A 25,912-nucleotide genomic window follows, 5' to 3' on the forward strand; every position below is an offset into this window, starting at 1 on the left:
GTCTAAGAGATCTTTAGATTATGAAAGAACTGGTCATTGTTTCTGAAAACAAAAATGTCAGTGGCCTTAGCAGTGTTATCTATGATCTTGATTGCCTCTCACAGAAGGGCATGTATGACATGAGCATTATTTTGTCGGACTTCTGGTGGCCCAACCAGGGGCTTGTGTGGGAAGACTCCAGCCAGTGTATGCATGGTCTGTGGTGACGACGAGTCTTTCAGGGATGTATAAAGTTACTGGGTTTCAGTTCAGTTCAGTTCAGTCCCTCAGTCGTGTCCGACTCTTTGCGACCCCATGAATCGCAGCACGCCAGGCCTCCCTGTCCATCACCAACTCCCGGAGTTCACTCAGACTTACATCCATCTAGTCAGTGATGCCATCCAACCATCTCATCCTCTGTCGTCCCCTTTTCCTCCTGCCCCCAATCCCTCCCAGCATCAGAGTCTTTTCCAATGAGTCAACTCTTCGCATGAGGTGGCCAAAGTATTGGAGTTTCAGCTTCAGCATCAGTCCTTCCAAAGAACATCCAGGGCTGATCTTTAGAATGGACTGGTTGGATCTCCTTGCAGTCCAAGGGACTCTCAAGAGTCTTCTCCAACGCCACAGTTCAAAAGCATCAATTCTTTGGTGCTCAGCTTTCTTTATAGTCCAACTCTCACATCCATATATGACCACTGGAAAAACCATAACCTTGGCTAGACGGACCTTTGTTGGCAAAGTAATGTCTCTGCTTTTGAATATGCTATCTAGGTTGGTCCTAACTTTCCTTCCAAGGGGTAAGAGTCTTTTAATTTCATGGTTGCAATCACCATCTGCAGTGATTTTGGAGCCCCAAAAAATAAAGTCTGACACTGTTTCCATTGTTTCCCCATCTATTTCCCATGAAGGGATGGGACCAGGTGCCATGATCTTCGTTTTCTGAATGTTGAGCTTTAAGCCAACTTTTTCACTCTCCTCTTTCACTTTCATCAAGAGACTCTTTAGTTCCTCTTCACTTTCTGCCATAAGGGTGGTATTATCTGCATATCTGAGGTTATTGATATTTCTCCAGGCAATCTTGATTCTAGCTTGTGCTTCTTCCAGTCCAGCGTTTCTCATGATGTACTCTGCATATAAGTTAAATAAGCAGGGTGACAGTATACAGCCTTGATGTACTCCTTTTCCTGTTTGGAACCAGTCTGTTGTTCCATGTCCAGTTCTAACTGTTGCTTCCTGACCTGCATATAGGTTTCTCAAGAGGCAGGTCAGGTGATCTGGTATTCCCATCTCTTTCAGAATTTTCCACAGTTTATTGTGGAAGTCAAAGGCTTTGGCATAGTCATTATGCAGAAATAGATGTTTTTCTGGAACTCTCTTGCTTTTTCCATGATCCAGCGGATGTTGGCAATTTGAACTCTGGTTCCTCTGCCTTTTCTAAATCCAGCTTAAACATCTGGAAGTTCACGGTTCACATATTGCTGAAGCCTGGCTTGGAGAATTTTAAGCACTACTTTACTAGCATGTGAGATGCACTCCAAGCCAGTGCAATTGTGCGGTAGTTTGAGCATTCTTTGGCATTGCCTTTCTTTGGGACTGGAATGAAAACTGACCTTTTCCAGTCCTGTGGCCACTGCTGAGTTTTCCAGATTTGCTGGCATATTGAGTGCAGCACTTTCACAGCATCATCTTTCAGGATTTGAAATAGCTCAACTGGAATTCCATCACCACCACTAGCTTTGTTTGTAGTGATGCTTTCTAAGGCCCACTTGACTTCACATTCCAGGATGTCTGGCTCTAGGTCAGTGATCATACCATTGTGATTATCTGGGTCGTGAAGATCTTTTTTGTACAGTTATTCTGTGTATTCTTGCCACCTCTTCCTAATATCTTCTGCTTCTGTTAGGTCCATACCATTTCTGTCCTTTATCGAGCCCATCTTTGCATGAAATGTTCCCTTGGTATCTCTAATTTTCTTGAAGAGATCTCTAGTCTTTCCCATTCTGTTGTTTTCCTCTCTTTCTTTGCATTGATCGCTGAGGAAGGCTTTCTTATCTTCAGTTCCCACCATTTCCTCAGATCCTGGAGAAAAAGTCCAGCTATGAGGCAACCCTTAGACAACCCAAAAGGTTGTTATGCAGATTTAAGTCCCCATGCTGTTAAAGTGCTGCACTCAATATGCCAGCAAATTTGGAAAACTCAGCCGTGGTCACAGGACTGGAAAATGTCAGTTTTCATTCCGTTCCAAAGAAGGGCAATGCTGAAGAAAGTTCAAACTAATGCACAATTGCACTCATCTCACATGCTAGCAAAGTAATGCTCAAAATTCTCCAAGCCAGGTTTCAACAGTATGTAAACCAAGAACTTCCAGATGTTCAAGCTGGATTTAGAAAAGGCAGATGAACCAGAGATCAAATTGCCAACATCTGTTGGATCATAGAAAAAGCAAGAGAATTCCAGAAAACATCTACTTCTGCTTCATTGACTAGGCTAAAGCCTTTGATTGTGTGGATCACAACAAACTGGAAAATTCAAGAGCTGGGAATACCAGACCACCTTACCTGCCTCCTGCAAAACCTATATGCAGGTCAAAAGGCAACAGTTAGAACCAGATATGGAACAATAGACTGGTTCAAAACTAGGAAAGGAGTACAGCAAGGTTGTATATTGTCATTACTCTGCTTATTTAACTTACATGCTGAGTACATCATGCAAAATGCTGAGCTGGATGAAGCACAACCTGGAATCAAGATTGCCGGGAGAAATATCAATAACCTCAGATATGCAGATGACACCACTCTCATGGCAGAAAGCAACAAGGAACTAGTCTCTTGATGTTGATGAAGATGAAAGAGGAGAGCAAAGATCAACATTCAAAGATCTGAGATCATGGCAGTCCCATCACTTCATGGCAAATAGATGGGGAAACAATGGAAACAGTGACAGACTATTTTCTTGGGCACCAAAATCACTGCAGATGGTGACTGCAGCCATGAAATTGAAAGACACTTGCTCCTTGGAAGAAAAGTTATGACAAATCTAAAAAGCAGAGATACTATTTTGCCTACAAAGGTCTGTCTAGTCAAACCTATGGTTTTTCCAGTAGTCATGTATGGATGTAAGAGTTGGACTGTAAAGAAAGGTGAGCACCAAAGAATTGATGCTTTTGAACTGTGGTGTTGGAGAAGACTCTTGAGAGTCCCTTGGACTGCAAGGAGATCCAACCAGTCCATCCTAAAGGAAATCAGCCCTGAATATTCAACAGAAGGACTGATGGTGAAGCTGAAACTCCAATACTTTGGCCACCTGATGTGAAGAGCCAACTCATTAGAAAAGACCCTGCTGCTGGGAAAGATTGAAGGCAGGAGGAGAAGGGGACAACAAACGATGAGATGGTTGGATGGCATCAGCAACTCAATGGACATGAGTTTGAGCAAGCTCTAGGAGATGGTGAAGGACAGGAAAGCCTGCCATGCTGCAATCGATGGGGTTGCAAAGAGTTGCACATGACTGAGTGGCTGAAAAACAACAACAAGGCAGAGTCCTGATAACAGTCTGGGCAGTCAGGTTTTAGTTCTTGGTCAAGAGGGAGGGGAGAAAAAAGGAAACATTAGTCTGGAAGCTGTAACCAGATGTTGCATGAAACTGGAAGAATTGAAAATTTGCAAGGGCTGACAATTTTTACTAGGTGACAGGATCTAGTCCAAGTCACAGGTAAGGAATGTAATTGGCTTTTCCATAGCAATAAAGAAACAAATGAAATTCCTACCTGACGAATGAGTTTGCACATCCATCAGTGACCTGCAATTTACAAAGACATGCAAAATAGCTCAAAAGCAATGAATAGAACCAGAATTTGATCACTCCAGAGGATGTGATTTTATTTTCTATGAAACATGAAATTTCTATGTTCATTCCTCTTTTGATGAAAAATAGCCTTAAAGAAAGATTATTCTTTATCACAAAATAAGACTGGCCTCATTAAGATTAACCTGATAATTTACATGGGTGCAGCAAGAATGCTAATTTGACATATAAACCTTTTAAAGTTTGCTTTACTGGAATTTTTTCATAGGGAATTTCAGGTTGGACTTGTACAGACATCTGAAGGTTAGGAACCCAACTCATGAACTTGCCATCACATTTCACCTGCAGTATCTATGGATTTGCGTAAATCCCTCTTCTCTCTATGTCCCTAGGCTTCCCTCGTTGCTCAGACAGTAAAGCGTCTGCCTACAATGCAGGAGACCTGGGTTTGATCCCTGGGTCAGGAAGATCCTCTGGAGAAGGAAATGGCAACCCACTCCAGTACTCTTGCCTGGAAAATCCCATGGACGAAGGAGCCTGGTAGGCTACATTCTATGGGGTCACAAAGAGTTGGACATGACTGAGCGACTGAGTGATTTCACTTTCTCTATGTCCCCAAATTTTTCTAAGATTCCTGGACCTCTCAAAGTGACCTTTCTTGCCCACCTGTAAGGCTGGAAACCTGTAAGGCAGGTACCAGGCCAGTTTTTCTAAAGGGGCTTAGTAAGCCTTGGCTCTAGAATAAAGTCAACATTAGCTTCTTGAAAGTGAATAAAAGTAAGTGAGCATAATTCTCAAATTTGACATTCCAGCCAAAGCCTTGGTTTTATCATATCCTATTAACAAAGAGGAGAGAGTCTTACTGAGCCTATACAAATAATTATATTGTCATGAAAATAAGAATGTTCAATAAGAGATTCTTAATTCTGAGGGAGAAAGCAGGGAAAAGAAAGATAAACTTCTTTCTTTTTCTAAATTTTATTTTTATATATTTACTTAATATTTTGGCCATGCTGCATGGCATGTGGGATTTTAGTTTCCTGACCAGGGATCAAATCCCTGTCCCCTGCATTGGCAGTGTGTAGACTTAACCATTAGAGCACCAGAAAAGTCCCTAAATTTCATTTCTGTTTATAAAAATGTAGTCTACTAAATTGTTATGAGTTAGAGATAGCTTAAGGGAAAAGAGAAAGAGGTTCTGTATATCCAGAAAAAATAGAATATTGGGGAATCAGTAATATTTTAAATAAAACTCAGAATCATCTTTTATCAGATCTTCATTCAGTCTTAAGTAATTAATGTTCTGATTGATCTTGGTTTGCAATCTCATGAATGCATCTGCTTCTCTAGAGTTCTGGAAATCTCGACTCATTCCACTAGTATATCCTCAAAGGCACTTAAATGATACCATTGGAAGTCTGTGCACAGGATTGCTCAGTTGGCAGAGTTCTTTTCCCTGGGTCTCTGGGATAGTCCTTCTCTGCAGAAGACAAAACACTCTGACCTGTAGCTGATTTGTAGGCACGTTTAAAGAAGCATCAAAGTAAAACAAAAAGAACTATCTGTAGATGATGAAACACTTAGAATGACCAGGGTTAACTTATACCTGGTAATTTTCAAAAGTGGAAGATCTGATGAGAATTCATGACAAAAATAATGCAAGAAGCAAGAAAATTTGTTTATGTGGCAATGCAAGAATGAAGTCAATCCAAAAATCAAAGGGGTTTTACCTGAAAATAGGGTTTGCCTCTTGGTGGATGTGGAGCCAAAAGACACAATCAAGCCCAAGAGCAGAAGGAAGGATTTATTACTTGCAACAAGTAAGGAGAAAACCCGAGGATGTTTCCCAAAGAAGTGTCTCCCTGAACGGCAAAAGCAGGAGGGCTTCCCTGGTGGCTCAGTGGTAAAGAATCCACCTGCCAATGCCAGAGACATGGGTTCGACCTCTGATCTGGGAAGATCCCACATGCCGTGCAGTAACTAAGCCCATGCACCACAACTATTGAGCCTGTGCTGTGGAGCCCGGAAGCCTCAGCTACTGAGCCCATGTGCTTCAACTACTGAACTCCACGTGCCCTAGAGCCTGTGCTCCCCAACAAGAGGAGCCACCACAATGAGAAACCCTCACACAGCAGCTAGAGGGTAGGCCCCAATCATTACATCTAGAGAAATGCCTGCCCATCAACCAAGACCCAGCACAACCAAAAATAAATTTTTAAAAAATTGGGAAAGTTTTAAGTTAAGGGTACATGCATATTCATGAAGGGTCTTGAACACAGGAGAATTCGGCATAGAGTGGGGTAAAGGTTGACAGAGTCCAGGCTCCAGTTGATTGAGATCTAGGAGAGTCAGTGAAGTCAACGATAACATTTCTTAGGTTCCAGTTAGCCCTTAGTGTTCCAGGGTGTTGGGTTCCACAGAACTCCTCAAGAATGTCTTTCAGACTAATCTTTACCTTCAAAAAAGAACTGGGAGTCTTTACAACTGATACATTATCTTCGATATGTCAAGAGAGCTATGTCTGGTTCTCTTCTTCCAGGGGACCTATATGCTATCTGCCTGCAGTAGCAATAGAAGATTTTAAAAGTAAATATAGGAGGTAACATGGCTCTAAAGAACCATGGCTCTTTCAAAAGTGAATCAACTTTGTTTTTCTTTTACATAATCAAGAACATGATAAAGTCAACCCAAGGCACAGGAAGTTACTATGATAAGATCTAAAATGTTTATCTTCTAGGCAAAATTACTTTCCCTTTCTTAAAAAAAATATATCCTGTAGACCTTACATACAAAGTTGTCTCTTTCTGGTAGTATTCCTCCAAGTAGAGTCTCACCCACTGTTATGGGCTGAATTCAGTTCAGTTCAGTTGCTCAGTCGTGTCCGATTCTTTGCGACCCCATGAATTGCAGCATGCCAGGCCTCCCTGTCCATCACCAACTCCCGGAGTTTACCCAAACTCATGTCCATTGAGTTGGTGATGCCATCTAACCATCTCATCCTCTGTTGTCCCCTTCTCCTCCTGCCTTCAATCTTTCCCAACATCAGGGTCTTTTCAAATGAGTCAGCTCTTCATATCAGGTGGCCAAAATATTGGAGATTCAGCTTAAACATCAGTCCTTCCAATGAACACCCAGGACTGATTTCCTTTAGGATGGACTGGTTGGATCTCCTTGCAGTCCAAGGGACTCTCAAGAGTCTTCTCCAACACCACAGTTCAAAAGCATCAGTTCTTTGGTGCTCAGCTTTCTTTATAGTCCAACTGTCACATCCATACATGACTACTGGAAAAACCATAGCCTTGACTAGATGGACCTTTATTGACAAAGTAATGTCTCTGCTTTTGAATATGCTATCTAGGTTGGTCATAACTTTCCTTCCAAGGAGTAAGCGTCTTTTTATTTCATGGCTGCAGTCACCATCTGCAGTGATTTTGGAGCCCCCCAAAATATAGTCAGCCACTGTTTCCACTGTTTCCCCATCTATTTGCCATGAAGTGATGGGACCGGATGCCATGAATTATGGGCTGAATTATGTTCTTTTAAAATTCATATATTTTAGACCTAACACCTAAGTGTCCCCATATATGACTGTATTTGGAAATAGGGTCTTCAAATAGTAAGTTAAATGAGGTCATTAGAGTAGGTCCTAATCCGATACAGACAGGGTCCCTATAGGAAGACAGAGGGAGAAGACAATAATCTACAAGCTAAGGACAGAGGTTTCAGAAGATATCAACTTTGCTAACACTTTGACTTGTGTCAAGCCTAGGGGCCTCCAGCCTCCAGAACTGTAAGAAAATAAAGTGCTGTTGGTTAAGCCAGCCAGTCTCTGATACTTGGTTAGTGTAGCCTTAGAAAACTATTTAATAATACACTTACAGACAGAACTATGATGTAAAAACTGCAAACTCTTATATATTGCCATATTGTAGCTGACTAGCCAAGCTAAAGAATATACATTTCAAAACTTTTTTCTATAGCCATATGTTTCCTTTGATCCCTGGGTCAGGAATATCCTCTGGAGGAGGGCATGGCAACCCACTCCAGTATTCTGGCCTGGAGAGGAGGAGCCTGGCTGGCTACAGTCCATAGGATTGTAAAGAATTGAAAAGGACTTAGTGACTACACCACTACCACAAACATATAGTAGATATTGTTGTTTTTCAGTCCCCCAGTCACGTCTAACTCTTTGCAACCCCATGGACTACAGCAAGCCAGGCCTCCCTGTCCCTTCCCATCTTCTGAAGTTTGCCCAAGTTCACATCCATAGTGATGCCATTCAGCCATCTCATCCTCTGACGCCCTCTTATTCTTCTGCTCTCAACCTTTCCCAGCATCAGAGACTTTTCCAATAATGTTAGCTTATTAATCAGAAAATCTAGATAATTTTAGGAAGAATGTGTCCAAATAGAATAAAAAATGTGTGCTTTTTTTATGCTTGATGATGATAACTCAGAAGACAAGTTTTTATTAAAAACTTTTATTAAACTGACAATATCAGGCTAGTGTTATTTTCCAAATATTTACCTAAATTATGTGAACATGAATTCTTTAAATATTTGGGATAGTTTCTGCAGAAGTACCTTGAAAGTACTCTTCAGATCAGATCAGATCAGATCAGTCGCTCAGTCGTGTCCGACTCTTTCCGACCCCATGAATCGCAGCACGCCAGGCCTCCCTGTCCAACACCAACTCCCGGAGTTCACTCAGACTCACGTCCATCGAGTCAGTGATGCCATCCAGCCATCTCATCCTCTGTCGTCCCATTCTCCTCCTGCCCCCAATCCCTCCCAGAATCAGAGTCTTTTCCAATGAGTCAACTCTTCACATGAGGTGGCCAAAGTACTGGAGTTTCAGCTTTAGCATCATTCCTTCCAAAGAAATCCCAGGGCTGATCTCCTTCAGAATGGACTGGTTGGATCTCCTTGCAGTCCAAGGGACTCTCAAGAGTCTTCTCCAAAACCATAGTTGAAAAGCATCAATTCTGCAGCGCTCAGCCTTCTTCACAGTCCAACTCTCACATCCATACATGACCACAGGAAAAACCATAGCCTTGACTAGACGGACCTTTGTTGGCAAAGTAATGTCTCTGCTTTTGAATATGCTATCTAGGTTGGTCATAACTTTCCTTCCAAGGAGTAAGCGTCTTTTAATTTCATGGCTGCAGTCACCTGAGTATTAAAATTTCATTTTAGAAGTATTAGGGATAAATATATTAGAAGTTCAATGTCTTTAATTTCTGGGAATTTTAGGAATATTTAATTTACATAAGCACTAACTTATTTCTACGTCAGTCAGAACTGAGGACATTTAAGGGATTTTATCATCTAATTTGGTAATACCATCTGTATTTAGGAAAGTAGTATATGCATAAACATACATGGACTTTCCAGGTGGCACTATTGGTAAAGAATCCACCTACAAAGCAGGAGACACAAGAGATGCGGGTTTGATTTCTGGGTCAGGAAGATCCCCTGGAGGATGGCAGGGTAACCCACTCCAAGATTCTTTTCTAGAGAAAGCCATAGACAAGATATGGCCTTGTAGTCTATAATGGGCTACAGTCCATAGCATTGCAAAGAACTGGACATGACTAAAGCAACTGAGCACATAGCTAACACAGATAATACATATATTCTTTTATGTATGTACACATATACATGCAAATAGAGACAGGCACAAATAGAAAGTTTACAGCTTCAATGTCAACGTTTCAACTCACTGGTTCATGTAAGTGGGTGTGCAGCTCTCATCTTTTTCCCACCTCTATATTTTGACCACAGTTGTGTTTCTAGCCAAGAATTACTTGCTCAATATGAGGCTTAAGCATCACCATGCATGTTGGTAAAGCAGACCTTTAAGATTTCCTCTGCCCTGATGTGTAATCTTATGGAGTCTGTGGACTAAATTTGGGGAAAGGGACCAAGGAAAGATCAAGTGGTCATCCGTGTGCCTCCAAAGCCTATGTGAGTAGCTAAAATATCCAGTCTGTTTCCAATGACTTTTTTTCAGGCAAGTGTTACCGTTGGGCTCCCTGAGGCCCTCAAGAGCCCCTGATGGGAGGAGGGTGTACTTGAAGGCCTGACGTTCCCTGTGCTGCCTTGATACTCAAGGGCCTCACCCTGAGTTCCCCTGCTTTCGTCTCCACTCAGCTAGTTCCCCTATCAGCCAGACCAGATGCTCTGCTGACTCCTCAGGGAGGAGTCTTACCTCCCTGCCAGCCCACACAATTACTTAAATAAGATATCACATATTCCCACGGAAACCAAGGGTCACCATCACTTGTGTCTCTGCCACAGAGCCTGCCTCTCACAGGCCCTGCTGATTCACTCTGATGGTGAGTGTAACTCCCAGGAGGTCCTGAATGACATGCTGTATTCTCCTTCCCCAGCTGAGCCTACTAATAAATTTCTATCAGTCTCACCTGTCTAATACCAGGTGTCATGTCTATGACCGTCTGGTTCTCTTTAGAACAGGAGGTCCTTCCTTCACCAATGGAGTGAAGAGGAGGTGAGCAGAACAGAAGGGGCCCAACTCTTAAGAGGTAAGGATTTGAGGGCCTGCGATGGGTAGGGAGGGGTCCCATACGGTGGATGGGGTTGGAGGAGATATGGGCGTTGAAGGGGGACGGATCAAAGGATTCAAGGAAGCTGAAGAGAAGGTTCCAATGATAAAAGGGAATGGGGGAATGATGGGAAGGGAGAATTTGGCAAGATCCCATGTTTGCTAAAGAAGCCTCTGAAGTTCTAAATTGCTTTTGGTAAAGGTTGCCATTTTTGAAGATATTAAACTGAATTGTGACAAGCAAAGACTCTCTTTTTGTTGGAAAGAATAAAAGTAACTTTACTGTGGTTCAACCCACGGTTGATTCATGTAAATGTATGGCAAAAACCACTACAATATTGTAAAGTAATTAGCCTTCAATTAAAATTAATTAATTAAAAACAAACAAACAAACAAGAGAGGCTTCCCAGGTGGCACTAGTGGTAAAGAACCCACCTGCCAGTGCAGGAGACAAAAGAGGCATGGATTCAATCCCTGGGTCAGGAAGCTCCCCTTGGAGAAGGAAATGGCAGCCCACTCCAGCATCCTTGCATGGAGAATCCTATGGACAGAGGAGCCGGGTGGGCTACAGTATATGGGGTTGCAAAGAATTGGACGCAACTGAAGCGACTTAGCATGCACAACAAAGAAATCCAGAGCGCTGGCTCAAGACCTGAATTTACCAAGGTTTCCTGAACTCACCAAAGTTGCCTCGAATCTCTACCTTTGTAGATAGAGGCCCATAGTTTTTGAGCCAAGTCATAGCACCAGAATACTGTCAAACAGAAACCAATTCCAGGTTTGGTAAGGGGAGACTTTACTCAAAAGGATTATTGCAATTCAGAAAAGGGGTTTATTGCACTAGGGGGAGGGGAGATTATAATGGAGAGTACTCCATTTATAAGCTCTACAAGCTTTTGAAAGGTCAGGCAGCAAAGAGCCTTTCTTTCATGGGAGAGTCAACAGGGCTAGAATGAAAGAGTGAGAGGAACAGCTGTCTTGACCAGGCAACTGACCAGGAAAAGTTTTCCTTGAGGTCAGGAAAGGAAGGGGCTCCCCTTCCATCCCCCAACGTCCATCAGGTGGCATGCAGACTCTTCGCTCCCCAGCCAGGGATGTAACCCATGCCCTTCCAGTGGAAGCATGGAGTCCTAACTCCTGGACCTGTAGGGAATTCCCAGGAAGGGGCTTCTTGGTAGGGGCAATTAGGGTTTTTTCCTGCCTCTCAATGTTAGCTTAGCAGAGGGTGAATGAAAGAAAAACTGGGAAAAGAAGAATGCCTAACTAAAGTCAAGTGGGCAGGCATTTTGTCCAGATAGGTAAGTAGGAAAAACAGTTCAGCTACTGATTTTACGAAACAAAGAAGGGAATTTGGAGGATTCTGTGTCTGGTCTTATCATAGGGAGTTCTGGGTGAGTTTTATCTAAGTTACTTGAGGAAAGGTGGTGGTTCTTTGCAGTAAGCCGTTTCCTGAAACACAAAATGGTGTGGGGATGACGGTTTGTTTTTTCTTTTAAACCTCCACTGTCTTTCGAGAGCACAGGGTTTGAATTAAGTTTAATACTGTCTCCTTATTTGAGTTGTGCTTTTAATCAGTTTTATTATATTAAAAAAATGTATCAGAAGTGTCATCACTGTAACAGCTCTGTTTATAAGCACTTCCCTGCATCTATAATATTAGAATAGTTATAGCTTGTAATTATGAGTTTACTCCTCGTGCTGGTTATTAAGATGTGGCTCAGTCAGGAGACTTGGGTTTGATCCCTGGCTCAGGAAGATCCCCTGGAAAAGGAAATGGCAATTCACTCCAGTATTCTTGCCTGGGAAATCCAAGGGACAGAGGAGCCTGGTGGGCTACAGTCCATGGGGTTGCAAGAGTTGGACATGACTGAGTGACTAAACCTACCTACCTACCTACCTACCCTGAATCTATAACATTAGGATAGTTGAAAATTGCAATTATGAGTTTACTCCTCATGCTGGTTATTAAGGTGTTATCTTGTGACTCAAGCCCATTCTTCTGTACTCTTCTGGGATGCTGTGGGTGTGACAAAGCCAACGACTTTTCCTGCAAGGTTTTGCCAATAGGGGGCGCTCGAGCAGAGCAGAGAGCTGGTGGAGGGAGAAGGGATTTGCTCCTTGATATTTAGTCAGTGAGGAAAAACAATTCAGGTAATCATTCCCACCAGTGTCACCAAGCAGCGGCTCTTTTACCTGGCTGCGGCAGTTGGTTCCAATTTTCCAATTTTTAATTTACCCTCTCTTCCAGCCTCAACACTTGCCTTCAGAAGTAGCGTGCCCAGCTGGGTACTCCCCTCCCCAACCTCAGAGGTCTGAGTGCTGCTCCTCAGGGGCATTCTCCCAGCTCTTAGTTTCTTCTTGTTTCACGTTTTGTTTTGTACTGGAGTCTAGCCGATTAACAGCGTTGTGACAGTTTCAGGTGAACAGCAAAGGCGCTCAGCCATACACGCACATGTATCCATTCCTCCCCAGACTCCCCTCCAATCCAGGCTGCCACATAACGTTGTTCCAGCTCTTAGTTTCTGATAACGCCACACTTCTCGCTCCACTCCCCTCAGTTATGGGCATCTCTTTGTCACTGCCCATGTTTCCCTTTCTGCTTTTTCAATCCCCCATTATACGTTTAATTCCTTAAATTCTTAAATTCTCTATAAAAATAACTGCTATAACCCCTAAGAGATCCAGAAATACTGTCTGAACTTGTATAGATTTATGATGGATTATAAATTATTGTGATAATTAAGAATAAGTGGATTATATCCATAGGATATATGCCACATCCAACTGACAAAGATATATTCTAAAAATTAATTTATAATTCACTATCTGGATCTTGAAATGAATTTTCCTAACAAAAGAATACTACACATTAAGTCCGATGATCAATTCATCAGTGTTCACAATATAACTGAACAAACTATGCAAACTGTGTTAGGCAACAGAACTAGCGTTGCTTGGCAATATATATTCAAAGTTGCAACTGTAATGCTAGTGAAACCAAGCCCCCTAAAAATGAGTTCCCTTGTCAAATTTATGACTAACCTCTCTATTCAAAACTTTATTCTCTTTCTTGTCATGCCCCTGTTCCCCTCAAGATCGAAGAGTATCAAGCAAAGGGGGGATTGAAACTGATCACCACCCTGTGGGACCTTCCCAGGTACAAAAACCCTTCCATGTTGCTTGTTTCTCGTTTGTAGAAAAAGGCTTTAGTCCTGTATGCCAAAGAGCAGACTCAAGCAGTTATCAATTAGGAAAGTGAGGGAATGCAGAAACAGAGGGAAAGCAGGCAAAAAGCAATAGTGCAACACTACAGCATGCAACAATAAAACAAAGTCCTAGTTCCTCCTCAAGGGATACAAAGAACCATCTGATACATATCTTTGAGTTGTCGTCAAGAACCTCTAAGACCCCCACCCACCCAGGATGCTGTCTACAAGCTCACCAGAAACAGTAGACCCCAGACTGGTGGGAACCAGAATGTTGATGATAAAGATTCTGGAAACAGCACCACTGACCAGTCAGAAAAAAGTCCATGAGCTGCAACCCTCACCCCAAATGGTTTCTTTAAAAGCCCCACCCTGAAGGCTGTCAGGGAGTCTGAGAGTTTCGATCATGGGCTGCCAGTTTTCCTTGCTTGGCACCCTGAAAATAAATGCTGTGCATTCCTTCACCAAAACTGGTGTCAGTAAATTGATTTTGCTGCAAAATAGGTGAGTAGACTCAAGTTTGGTTCAGTAACACTAGCAACAAATTGTATTCACTCTTCCGCTCTTTTAATTAAAAATGTTTAAATACTTTTATAAACAATATATCCAAAATACTGTCATTTCAACCTATAATTAATATTTTTTAATACATTTAAATGAGATACTAAATTTTTTTTTTCATATTAAGACTTCAAAATTGGCTGTGTATCTTACACTTTACTGGGAAAGGCCTGGTAAAATTGAGTAATTTTCCCAAATGGTTTAAGCCCTCACCTTAAATACCATCTTCAGCTAAAGATGAAAGAAGATGTGGGCGGGGTAGGGCATAGTCACTTTAGATAGTCATCAAAAAAAAAAAAGCACAGTGAACAAAAGGAGTGTTGTGATGCTTTGATAAGAATTTTTAGAGGTTTGTCATTCTCTCTCTTCCTAGTAGGGCTTCCTTGGTGGCTCAGAGGGTAAAGAATCCTCCTGCAACACGGGAAACCTGGGTTCGGTCCCTGGGTTGGGAAGTTCTCCTGGAGACGGGAATGGCAATCCACTCCAGTATTCTGGCCTGGAGAAGCCCATTGACAGAGGAACCTGCGGGGCTACAGTCCATGGGGTTGCAAAGAGTTGGGCACGACTGAGCGACTAACACTTCCACACTACCTCTTCCTAGTACAGGGAAAGAGACACCTTTACAAAGGTGTCACATATGATTTCTCTTATATATAAAAATATCTTCACACAAGAGTAACTTTAACTTGGTTTCAGAGCTTTTCTTGTGTTTGAAGTTTCTTAAAAATAACCAGTTTAAAATGACTCTTATGACAAAGGGACATGTTTTGGGATGGCATATTCTGCTCCCCTAAATAGGAATACTAAGTATTGATAATTAAAAAAAAACCCAAAAAACTGAAAATAGTCTTGCTGAAAGCACAGTAAGAAAAAAACTGGTCAAGTGAGGGTGGAGGAAACATGTTTAATCTAGTGGAAGTGACAGGCTTAGTTTCAAACACTGAATTAATAAAATTTATGAATTTAATTTCATAATGCAGTATTAGAGTTTTAGTATAATTGCTTTCACAATGGCTTGACTTAAGGAATTTTAAAATACCACTTTGTCTTTTAGTGAAAAACGTCATCTGGATTGGCAATAGATTGAAAAAAAGTTGCAATTACTTTTTCTCTAACTCTAACCAATATGTACATGCTGTGTATATCTGCAGAAGATATTTTGGGTTCTGATTTTTGTTTCCATGATAAAAATATAAACCATGGCTTAGAGGTTCATGAACAAGGAGCTCCCTTTCCTTGTTCTAGGTCTTGCACATAATGCATTTTAAGAAGATTCCTAAATAAAATTAAAGCAAGATGTTCCAAGATTATTGGAGGAGGAGGAATATCCTCAGGCAAGATCTATATCCCCCTAGGAATATCTCACTAGTGACTCCCCCATTGTCAGGATGGCTGGCCTGCTTGTTGCTGCTTCGCCTAGCAATGCTCTGGCACAGGGGTGGGGAGGAGGAGAGTCCATAGCAGTCCTCTCAGAATGTTCCATTGTCTAGAAGAGAAAAGGTCAGGTCTCCATAAAAGAGACAGGTGAGTTGGCTTGAAACCTGTGTGCGCTGCCGAGTGGCTAATATATGTTCCACTTACCTGGAACTGTCACCTTCTGCTCTGTGTGGATATATCTATACAAACACCCCTGTCCCGAGGGCATCTAACCCCATCAAGTCCAAAGCCCAAGAAGGTGAGCCTCAGAGAGTCAGTGGGTACCAGCCCTTCTCTTTGTGTTCATGCGTCTCCCCTGAGCAGTGACCCCCTTTGATTAGAATGATGAACACTAGGCAAACTTCCTGTTACAGGGAAACCCACCCACTCACAGCACCTCAGCTTTACCCCACAGCCCCAACAGGAACCGGTGGGTAGGGAAATGACTGTATTCAGTTAGTTCCTTCATTTATTTCAATGCATATGTGTTGGGTGAATTAGTGATAGGAAGATAAATAACCTGCACTCCAGGAGTTAAAATCCCAAAGAGTCAGACATGACTTGGCACGTGTGCACACACACTCACACACGAATGTAATGAGTTTTTAAAATACTAAATTTTTTAGTAAGTAAACCTCATGATGCCAAAAGTTCAGCTTCTCTGTACACTGTTGCCTAATTGAATCTTGGAGACAGAGTTTTGGGTGAAGTAGAAAAGGATCGCTTTATTACTTTTCCAGGCAAAAAGGGACACAGTGTATTAACTGCCCTCAAAACTGTATTGTCCCAACTTGGGGAGGATAGTGAGAAGTTTTGCATTAACTATTCAAAGATGGTGTGATTAGCTCGCAAGCATTTTTCTGATGGGTTGGTGGTGAGATAAGTCAGCATCATCAACCTTCAGGTCTAACGGCACTGGGGTCTAAATGCTCCTGGGCAATATACTGTGTTTCAGTATTTGTGGAACAGTTCAAAGATATTGTGTGTGTATTTGTTGATGCGGAAAAGGGACCTTGCCCCAGGGCTGCTCTTGATTGTTTATCCTTGGTCTTAATAACTGCTTGAATCTGCTCAGTGGAACTCAGGGAAGGTCATGGAAGCTGAATGGAGGCTGTTTCCTATAATCAAAGAACTGGGGGACACAGAAAGGCCTTGTGTTCAGGAGACCCACAGAACCCTGTAGACGTCTCTCATCACGGAAAACAAACAAACCCAATGGTCACACCTAATTTTAACACAATATAAAGACCTCCGGAATTTTTTTTTTCCTTTGGTTGTAAACTCTATTTTTAAAATCAGAAAAGACAGCGCTTCCCGCGGTTCCTGCCTCCCAGGAAGGGGGTATAAAATTCTGAAGACCCCACTCAAGTGCTCAGTCCCTAAGCGGTTCTCCCATCTAAGAACCCAAGTCAACCTAAGGAAGGAGAAAAAGGAAGCACGCAGAGTCAAGCACTTCCACCAGACAACGAAATGCCCAGAGGGCGCGCTGACTTGGGCCAGAAGGCCCACGGCAGCAGAGGTCTGCGAAGCAGGGATGCGCTGGGCGGGGCCTAGCGGGGCGGGCCCAGGGGCGTGGCGCACGGGCGCGAGGGTGGGCGGCCCGAGGCCCGGCCGCGCGGTCCTCCGGCGCCAAGAGCTCAGTCAGCCTAGCGCGGAGCAGCGCCGGGCGAGAGCGTCCCCGTGCTGCCCAGCACCCTCCAGCGTCTTCCGGGCCAGGCGCTCGCTGCAGGTAACCAACGCCCCACCAGGTCTCCTGCTTGGCTGCCTGGCTGGAGGGGAGGAAATGGGAAGGATAGGCGGGAAAGAGGAAGCCGCCACTTAACCAGGGCCCGGCTGCAGCGAGTGGGCTCAGCTCCTCCGGGAAAGAGGACGCGGAGCCGGGGCAGGAGAAAGAGGATGCGCGGTGGGAATCCGCTTCCAGCTTGTGCGTCCGGGACCGGGGGTGGTGCAGAGCGCCCTGCCTCGACCCAACTCTTCCGTCCGGTTCGGGGAGCCTGGGGCTAGGACTTTGGTGCCCAGTATCACCTGGAAGCCGCTTGTTTCTGCTGTCTTTCCCCCTGGTTCACGTAGCGAGTAGTAGTTTAGGAATCGGGAGTTGGCGGCTGCGGGCGTGGAGAGGCCGGGCGCGAACAGCTACTCACTGTTGTGCTTTGGGGTCCAGAGGCTTTAACTTCGAATAAGCCTAATCGTGGCCCTGCGGAGAGGTATTTATTACCCCCATTTTACTGATAAAGATAGAAGCCTGCGCCGGGATGTTAAATGACTCATCCTAGGGGCTAACCACTGGAAAAGAGACGCTACTCTAGGGGCTCCAAAGCCCTCACGCGTTTCCTCACCTTCCTGTTTGCTCTGCATGCTTCACGCCACGTCTAGAAAACGCGTGCTGCTGCTGCTGGCTCTGTGGTGAAACAGGTGATTGTTCTTGAACGCATTATATTCCCTTCCTAGGTTTCTTTTTGGTTTTGTGTTGCTAGCGCCCAATTTCTGATTCAAATGTTTCCAATTTTTGTTGATTAGCTTTTTGAGGTGGAAGAAGCTCTCCTTCACAGCTCTTTCCCTCCCTGCCTTGCAGCTCTGTTTCTGGATACCGAGCAAAACACAGGCACCCCAGCCTGCTACCCACTTCTCATCTTTCTCGGTGGATGATAGGTCGCCCGTGCATCGAGGCTGGACCTTGCGGGCTGCCCGGTTGGAGGTGAGTCTTATAGTCACCTGGCATCCTGCACACTCGTTGGCTTTGTTATTTCGTTCTAGGGGGAAGAGAGTCTTCATTTTACAAGTAGTAGGACAGGAGGCAAATTGAGGGGATATACAGTGTTCAGAGAAAGCCTGGTGCCTGGAGATGAGAACAGGGCCACAGGTTTTTGTGGTCTGCATTTGGTGAGGGCTAGGTGAGCATCTGGCCGGACACTTACTTGTAAGCTTCTCTGGGCATCCTGCCCCCCTTTTAGAGCTGTTCTGAAGGGCGGATTTGTTTTACAGAAGGGAGGAAGAGGGCTGAATGGTTTTTAAAGATCAGCGTAAATTACCTGCTAGGAACCCAGGCAGTTCCAACCCCACTGCCCCGGATTAAGGAAAATGGCTTTCTGCTGTGGCTTAATCATTAAGCCTTCACGGATTTTTAGCAGACCTTCAAGATGGTCCTTCAGGGAAACTTTGGAGTTCTCAAACACCGTTCCATGTTTAGAAAGAAGGAAATGGCAACCCACTCCAGTGTTCTTGCCTGGAGAATCCCAGGGACAGGGGAGCCTGGTGGGCTGCCATCTATGGGGTCACACAGAGTTGGACACGACTAAAGCAACTTAGCAGCAGCAGCAACACACAGTGAATTTACTTTTACAGAGTTTTATTGGTAGATAAAAGAGGTTGATTTTTTCCCCCTTCTATCTCATGGTGAGGGTTGGAAGGTTCCAGTCAGCGCCTCTGCCTTTCCTTCAGCCTGATGTTGGAAAGGAACTTCTCAGCCTTGACCCTAAACATGTACTGGATTTCAATTATAGGACAGCTTCCAGTCACTAGTTACTTCTTCTTTATTACTGTTTGGTCATGTGGGTCTTTGTTGCTGCAGGGACTTCCTCTAGTTGGCACCAGCAGGGGCTTCTCATTTTGGTGGCTTCTCTTGCTGAGAGCGTGGCTTCAGTGGTTGCGGCACGTGGGCTCAGTAGTTGTGGCGCACAGGCTCAGTTGCTCTGAGGCATGTGGGATCTTCCTGGACCAGGAGGCCGACCCGTGTCCCCTGCGTTGGCAGGTGGATTCCTAACCACTGGACCACCAGAGAAGTTCTCTAGCTCTTTTCCATTTGCAATTTTGTTGCTTAACACTAAAGAACTGTTTCTCTTGAGAATTATGAACTATCTCCTGGTGGGCTACTGTCCAAATTGTCGAATCAGAGGTGAGTTAGTGACTGAGCACAAGCAGGATCAACTATGTACAAAATGAAATTTAGGGACTTCCCTGGTGGCCCAGTGGTTACGACTCTGTGAGCTTCCATTGCAGGGGCCACTGGTTCAATCCCTGATATGGAAACAAAGATCTCCACATGTTGTTTGGTTTGGCCAGAAAAAAAAACAAAAAACAAAAAAACACACTACAGATCTACAGGAACTAAATAGGTAATTCATGGGGAGAACTAAATGGACTGAAATTGGTTCCAGGTGACCTGCCAACACCTGGGCAGGTATCGGCCATTCTCTCCCTCTAATCGTACAGGAATTCTAGCCCAGTGTGACCAGAGCTTCCCTACCCAATAATTGAACAAACTTTATTTAAAAAAAAAAATGTAAAAAGTGATTTTTAAATGTTGGCTTTTTTCCTTTCTTAAAACACAAGAAATCAAATCAAATTTGGTTTATTCATCGTGTTTTCAAATCTCTTATAAACTGCTATACCTGGTGATCACATTCTCAAGTGAATGAAAAATTCTGACCTATAATATATATGTTGTACATTTTTCTGAAATGAGGTCGCAGGAAACAAATTAATCCTATTGAAAGTGATCTCAGTCTCAATTTCTGTTTTCTGTGACATGTAGATTAGGTCACCTGCACTGACAAAAGTAGTCTTTTTATGGGCCAACCAAGGAATTGTGTTACTGTTTGTTTATAGTTCTAGTTCAGGCTGTCAGCTACCTTACTCCCTGTCTTAAAAAGGGAGTTCCCAAATGACTGTTCTTATAAGTCTGGTGTTTCTCCTGGGTCTGTCTGTATTTTTAAACACACTGGCTTTGACACAGGAGACATGGCTTGAGGTTGTCACATGTCCTTGTTGCCTATATGTGGCAAATGCATGTATGCTTAGACCAGAGTTCCTTCACTATTGGCACTTCTGACATTTTGGGCCAAATGATTTCCTGTTGGGATTGTCCTGTGCATTGTAAGCTGTGTAGCAGCAGTGTTCCTGGCTCAACCCACTGGATGCTACTGGTCCCAGTTTTAACTGCCTCCGTCTAGTTATAACAACCAAAAATGTCTCCAGACGTTGTTAGATATCCCCTGGGGAGCATAGTTACCTAGTTGACAAAAAAAATGAGCGAATATTTAAAATGCTTTAGACATTTATGAACTAAAGTGTATACTGAACATAATTAACTTTAAACTTCTAATGACTAGAGAAGCTATCTAACACTTTAAGTATTTTTATAATAAAGATGACTGAATCAGGGTTCTTTCTGAATGGCCATGTATATCTTGCAAGACTTTGCTTCCAAAGAAATTTTAAGTGTTTGATGTGGCTGTCAAATTTCTTTCTTTCTTTTTTTTTTTGTGTCAAATTTCTAAAGTTTAAAATGTGGAAGCTAAAAAGGAATCCTACAGCAGTTTTCATTTTTCTCATTTTAATTGCTTGATGTCTTTCAGTTGTCTTTTAAGGTGATGGGGTATCAATGAATGATGGTTGTTGATTTGAAAAAATCAACACAGTCTCTCATATAAGAACGTCAAACAAAATTCTAAGCAAAAATTTAACAATGAGACCTGGTGTAAATTATGCTTAAAGTAGAATTTAGTTTTAAAAGAAATTAAAATTTTTTTGCCTAACATCAATAACTAGGAAAACTGTGTGTTTCTCTAGTCTGAGAAATACTAATTTTATGGAAGAGAATTATAAGTAATATATGATTTTGCTTACCAGAAGAAAAAAATGTCCTGCAAGTATAATCCTCATGTATAATCCTGCAAGTATAATATAGACCTTATGGAGGTTGAAAACATTGCCTTGGTTATAAAAGATGCATTCTTAGCTAGGGACTGGCTATTCATTGGCCCCTTGCAGAAATCAGACTAATTTATAAGGCTCTAGGCTGGCTACAGAGTTTGTGGGGCCCCTTCTTTAAACATTATGAATTTTAAGATGGCAACAGATAACTGAGCATTAAGCAGAGCATAGGGTCCTGTGTGATTGCACACAGGAAACTGGTCCTGGTAGCTTAAAAGAGGATTATAATCACAAATACAAATCCAGAGAACTGCTCCTGCTACCATTAAGCACCCAGAATTTCTGATTCATTGATTGTACTAATATTTCCAGTCAGGAGTCTATGTGTTATTGGATAATCAGTGCAGTAAATTTACTAAGAACGTCCTCCCATGATGAATTTTTCTTTTGCTAAAGAGGGAGCCAGATTGTTTGGGAGGGTCCTGTGAACTTGAATGACCTGTTTACTCATTGAACCACTATTTACTGAGCACCTATTCGATTCTAGGCATTGTCAGCTCTGGCCTACAGCTGTGAATGGGATAGAAGTGCTCTACCTTTACGGACCATTTAGTCTAGTGTCTCAAGGACAGGGCGAGAGACAAGCACATAGTCATATAGGCAATTACAGTCATAAGTGGTACTTCAGAGAAGCACAAGTGTCTGGAGACCATTTAACCTGGAGACCTAACCCAGATTAGGGGAAGGGATTTCTCAGGATAGGTGTTTCTGAAAAGAAGTACTTAAAATGAGGCCTTAAAAATGAGTAGAAGTGAGGTGAATTAGGGTTTAGTGTTCAGGCTGAAATGGTTGAGACCAAAGAAGGAATGTAGCTTGGGATGAGGCCTCTTGGGCCATCTTTTGGACTTTGCACTTTAATGAAAAGGTAGAGGGAACTCACTGAAAACTTTTAAATAAGAGATAAGATGATTAGATTTGGGTTTTAAAAATGATCATCCTCACTGCTGTGTTTGGAGGGGTAGGCCCTATTGGCATATATGGTATCTGTGCAAACCAGGAAAAGACTCCCTTCTGGGTGGACCAATTAGAAAAGATGTACTGCTTGTCCCACCAGGTCAGGTCAGAGGCAGTCCCCTGAGCCAGTCACTTTGTGTGAGCACAGCCTGTCCACACACGCTGGGGAGGGGGAGAATGGGGTGTGGCCTGATAGTGCAAAGGCTTTTTGCAGCCACCCAGGGGTAGAGAGGGGAGTAGATGGAGGACGGATGGAGAGCATGAGAGAGATAATGAGTTTGTAGTTAGAAATCAGTAAGAAGGTAGTTACTGTTTGGGTATAGTTGTTGGAGAGAAGCTATCAAAAATGATTTAAAAGTTGGGCATACAGTCAGAATGGCTGTGATCCAAAAGTCTACAAGCAATAAATGCTGGAAAGGGTGTGGAGAAAAGGGAACCTCTTACACTGTTGGTGGGAATGCAAACTAGTACAGCCACTTTGGAGAACAGTGTGGAGATTCCTTAAAAAACTGGAAATAGAACTGCCATACGACCCAGCAATCCCACTGCTGGGCATACACACCGAGGAAACCAGAATTGAAAGAGACACGTGTACCCCAATGTTCATCGCAGCACTGTTTATAATAGCCAGGACATGGAAGCAACCTAGATGTCCATCGGCAGACAAATGGATAAGAAAGCTGTGGTACATATACACAATGGAGTATTATTACTCAGCCATTAAAAAGAATACATTTGAATGAGTTCTAATGAGGTGGATGAAACTGGAGCCTATTATACAGAGTGAAGTAAGCCAGAAAGAAAAACACCAATACAGTATACTGCTACTGCTAAGTCACTTCAGTCGGTCCGACTCTGTGTGACCCCATAGATGTCAGCCCACCAGGCTTTCCTGCCCCTGGGATTCTCCAGGCAAGAACACTGGAGTGGGTTGCCATTTTCTTCTCCAGTGCATGAAAGTGAAAAAGTGAAAGTGAAGTAGCTCAGTCGTGTCTGACTCTTAGCGACCCCATGGACTGCAGCCTACCAGGCTCCTCCATCCATGGGATTTTCCAAGCAAGAGTACTGGAGTGGGGTGCCATTGCCTTCTCCCCAGTACAGTATACTAATGCATATATTTTGAATTTAGAAAGATGGTAACAATAACCCTGTATGCAAGACAGCAAAAGAGACATAGATGTATAGAACAGTCTTTTGGACTCTGTGGGAGAGGGAGAGGGTGGATGATTTGGGAGAATGGCATTGAAACATGTATAATATCATATAAGAAATGAAGGGATGACCCAGAGGGATGCTATGGGGAGGGAGGAGGGAGGGGGGTTCAGGATGGGGAGCATGTGTACACCCGTGGCGGATTCATGTTGATGTATGGCAAAACCAATACAATATTGTAATTAGCCTCCAATTAAAATAAATAAATTTAAATTAAAAAAAAAAAAAAGCTGGGCATAAATACCTGAGTGGGATAGGATGGTGAAACCATTTTCGGTTGAAGGGGACTAGGGGAGGAGTGGGTTTGGCACAGGTGGGGGAGGGAAAGTAATTCCACTTGAATCTGTTTGCTTTTGAGGCATTCCAGATGGAGTCGGGGAGTAGGCAGAGGGAACTCCTGAAAGAGATCTGGGATAGAAATACATATTTCGAGGCCGTTGCAAATAAATAGTCCTTGAATATCCCTGGTGGCTCAGGCAGTAAAGAATTTGCCTGCAGTACGGGAGACCAGGGTTCGATCCCTCCGTTGAGAAGATCCCCTGGTGGAGGGCATGGCAACCCACTCCAGTATTCTTGCCTGGAGAATCCCATGGACAGAGGAACCTGCTGGGCTACAGTCCATGGGGTCACAAAGAGTCAGACACGACTGAGTGACTAAGCACAGCACACACTATATGAAAAAGATCTCCAGAACACCGCTAGCTCAGTTCCTAAGAGGAAGAGGTGCTTTAAAAAGATCACCCAAAGAGGGGTGTAGAATGAGAAGGAGAGGGGGCTGGCCTTGGAGAGTTTGATCATTGTGCTCAGAGGAAGAGGAGAAGCTGGTTAAGACTGAGAAGCCAGGCCTACCTACAAGGTAGGCAGGAATTGGGGGGTCTGTGGCCTGCTCTTGTTTGTTTTTTCAAATTGAGATTGAAGAGAATTGAACATATTCTAATGCTGATGGAAAGTCTCTGGTACAGAGGGAGAGGCTAAAGATATGTGAATGAGAAAGAAATGCTAGGGCCAGGCTTCAGAGAAGGTGAAAGAAGATGGTTTTGAGAACCCAGGTGGGGAAATTGGGCTTTGATAGAAAGTGGGAGGGAGAAGATGGATGAAGTAGTCTCAGATTTGGGGATCAGAATTGTGAGGACTTTTTCTCTGAAGGAGGTGGCAAAACCATTTGCCAAGGTGGGTGTGTTTGTGTATAAAGTCAGATATTTCATCAGCGCAGTATTTACTGAGCATTTTCTAGTGCCAGACATTGTGGTAGGCTTCCTGGAAAGTATCAGGAATGATGTTGATTGGCATTAGTGTTGGCCCTTGTGATATAATAAGCAATATATTCGATGTTTGTCTCTGGTTCCTGCCACAGCTTCTAGAACCCTTGGCATGTCCAGAGAGATAGGGGTGGTAAAAACATCTTTTGTTATTCACAGTGGGGCACTTTTCCACTCCTGATTTTATGCTAATGTGTGACTTAGGTGAGGGTGGGGAGGGATCCTAGGTAGCCTCAGGATGGGACTGATCACCAGAGTTAGTTCAGTCGCTCAGTTGTGTCCAACTCTTTGTGACCCCATGGGCTGCAGCATGCCAGGCTTCCCTGTCCATTGCCAGTTTCCGGAGCTTGCTCATGTCCATTGAGTGGCTGATGCCACCCAACCATCTCATCCTCTGTCTTACCCAGCATCAGGGTCTTTTCCACTGAGTCCATTCTTCACATCAGGTGGCCAAAGTATTGGAGTTTCAGCTTCAGCATCAGTCCTTCCAATGAATACCTAGGACTGATTTCCTTTAGGATGGACTGGTTGGATCTCCTTGCAGTCCAAGGGACTCTCAAGAGTCTTCTCCAGCACCACAGTTCAAAAGCATCAATTCTTTGGTGCTTAGCTTTCTTTATAGTCCAACTCTCAAATCCATACATGACTACTGGAAAAACCGTAACTTTGACTAGGTGGACCTTTGTTGCCAAAGTAATGTCTCTTTAATACGCTGTCTAGATTGGTCATTGTTTTTCTTCCAAGGAGCAAGTGTCTTTTAATTTCATGGCTGCGGTCACCATCTGCAGTGATTTTGGAGCCCCCAAAAATAAAGTCAGTCATTGTTTCCATTGTTTCCTCATCTGTTTGCCATGAGATGATGGGACTGGATGCCATGATCTTAGTTTTTTGAATGTTGAGTTTTAAGCCAGCTTTTTTACTTTCCTCTTTCATCTTCATCAAAATGCTCTTTAGTTCCTCTTCACTTTCTGCCATAAGTGTGGTATTATCTGCATATCTGAGGTTATTGATAAATTTCTCCTGGCAATCTTAATTCCAGCTTGTGCTTCATCCAGCCTGGCATTTCTCATGATGTACTCTGCATATAAGTTAAATAAGCAGGGTGACAATATACAGCCTTGACGTACTCCTTTTCCTATTAGGAACCAGTCCATTGTTCCATGTCTGGTTCTAACTGTTGCTTCTTTATCTGCATACAGGTTTTGCAGGAGACAGGTAAGGTGGTCTGGTATTCCCATCTCTTTA

General features: G+C 43.2%; 1 protein-coding gene and 1 long non-coding RNA gene across 46 annotated transcripts in view; one reads left to right on the forward strand and one right to left on the reverse strand.

Annotated features, from left to right (window-relative positions):
* The first annotated feature begins 9,887 nt into the window (after positions 1-9,887).
* The window catches only part of GCNT1 (glucosaminyl (N-acetyl) transferase 1), a 220,675-nt gene continuing 204,650 nt past the window's right edge, over positions 9,888-25,912 (forward strand). For 20 of the 45 annotated variants that reach the window (XM_086415603.1, XM_086415598.1, XM_086415599.1 and 17 more), the window contains exons 1-2: positions 14,502-17,259; positions 18,103-18,225. In XM_086415603.1, the coding sequence (XP_086271729.1) occupies positions 17,065-17,259; positions 18,103-18,225 (318 nt within the window). In that variant the 5' untranslated portion in view covers positions 14,502-17,064. Of the gene's footprint in view, positions 10,121-10,241; positions 10,328-13,442; positions 13,505-14,501; positions 17,943-18,047; positions 18,226-25,912 lie in introns of those variants that run through there. The other 25 variants (XR_015169759.1, XM_086415579.1, XM_086415582.1 and 22 more) reach the window with 11 other exon arrangements.
* On the reverse strand, positions 17,247-25,199 carry LOC147367059 (uncharacterized). The gene is made up of 2 exons (XR_015169760.1): positions 18,446-25,199; positions 17,247-17,724 (listed from the first exon to the last, which is right to left on the reverse strand). It is a non-coding gene; the product is annotated as an uncharacterized LOC147367059 (long non-coding RNA).

The sequence above is a fragment of the Bos grunniens genome, chromosome 8, assembly GCF_055505025.1.
Source record: "Bos grunniens cultivar Pamir isolate PY7600 chromosome 8, Bosgru_T2T1.0, whole genome shotgun sequence".
In the NCBI taxonomy this organism is placed as follows: domain Eukaryota; kingdom Metazoa; phylum Chordata; class Mammalia; order Artiodactyla; family Bovidae; genus Bos; species Bos grunniens.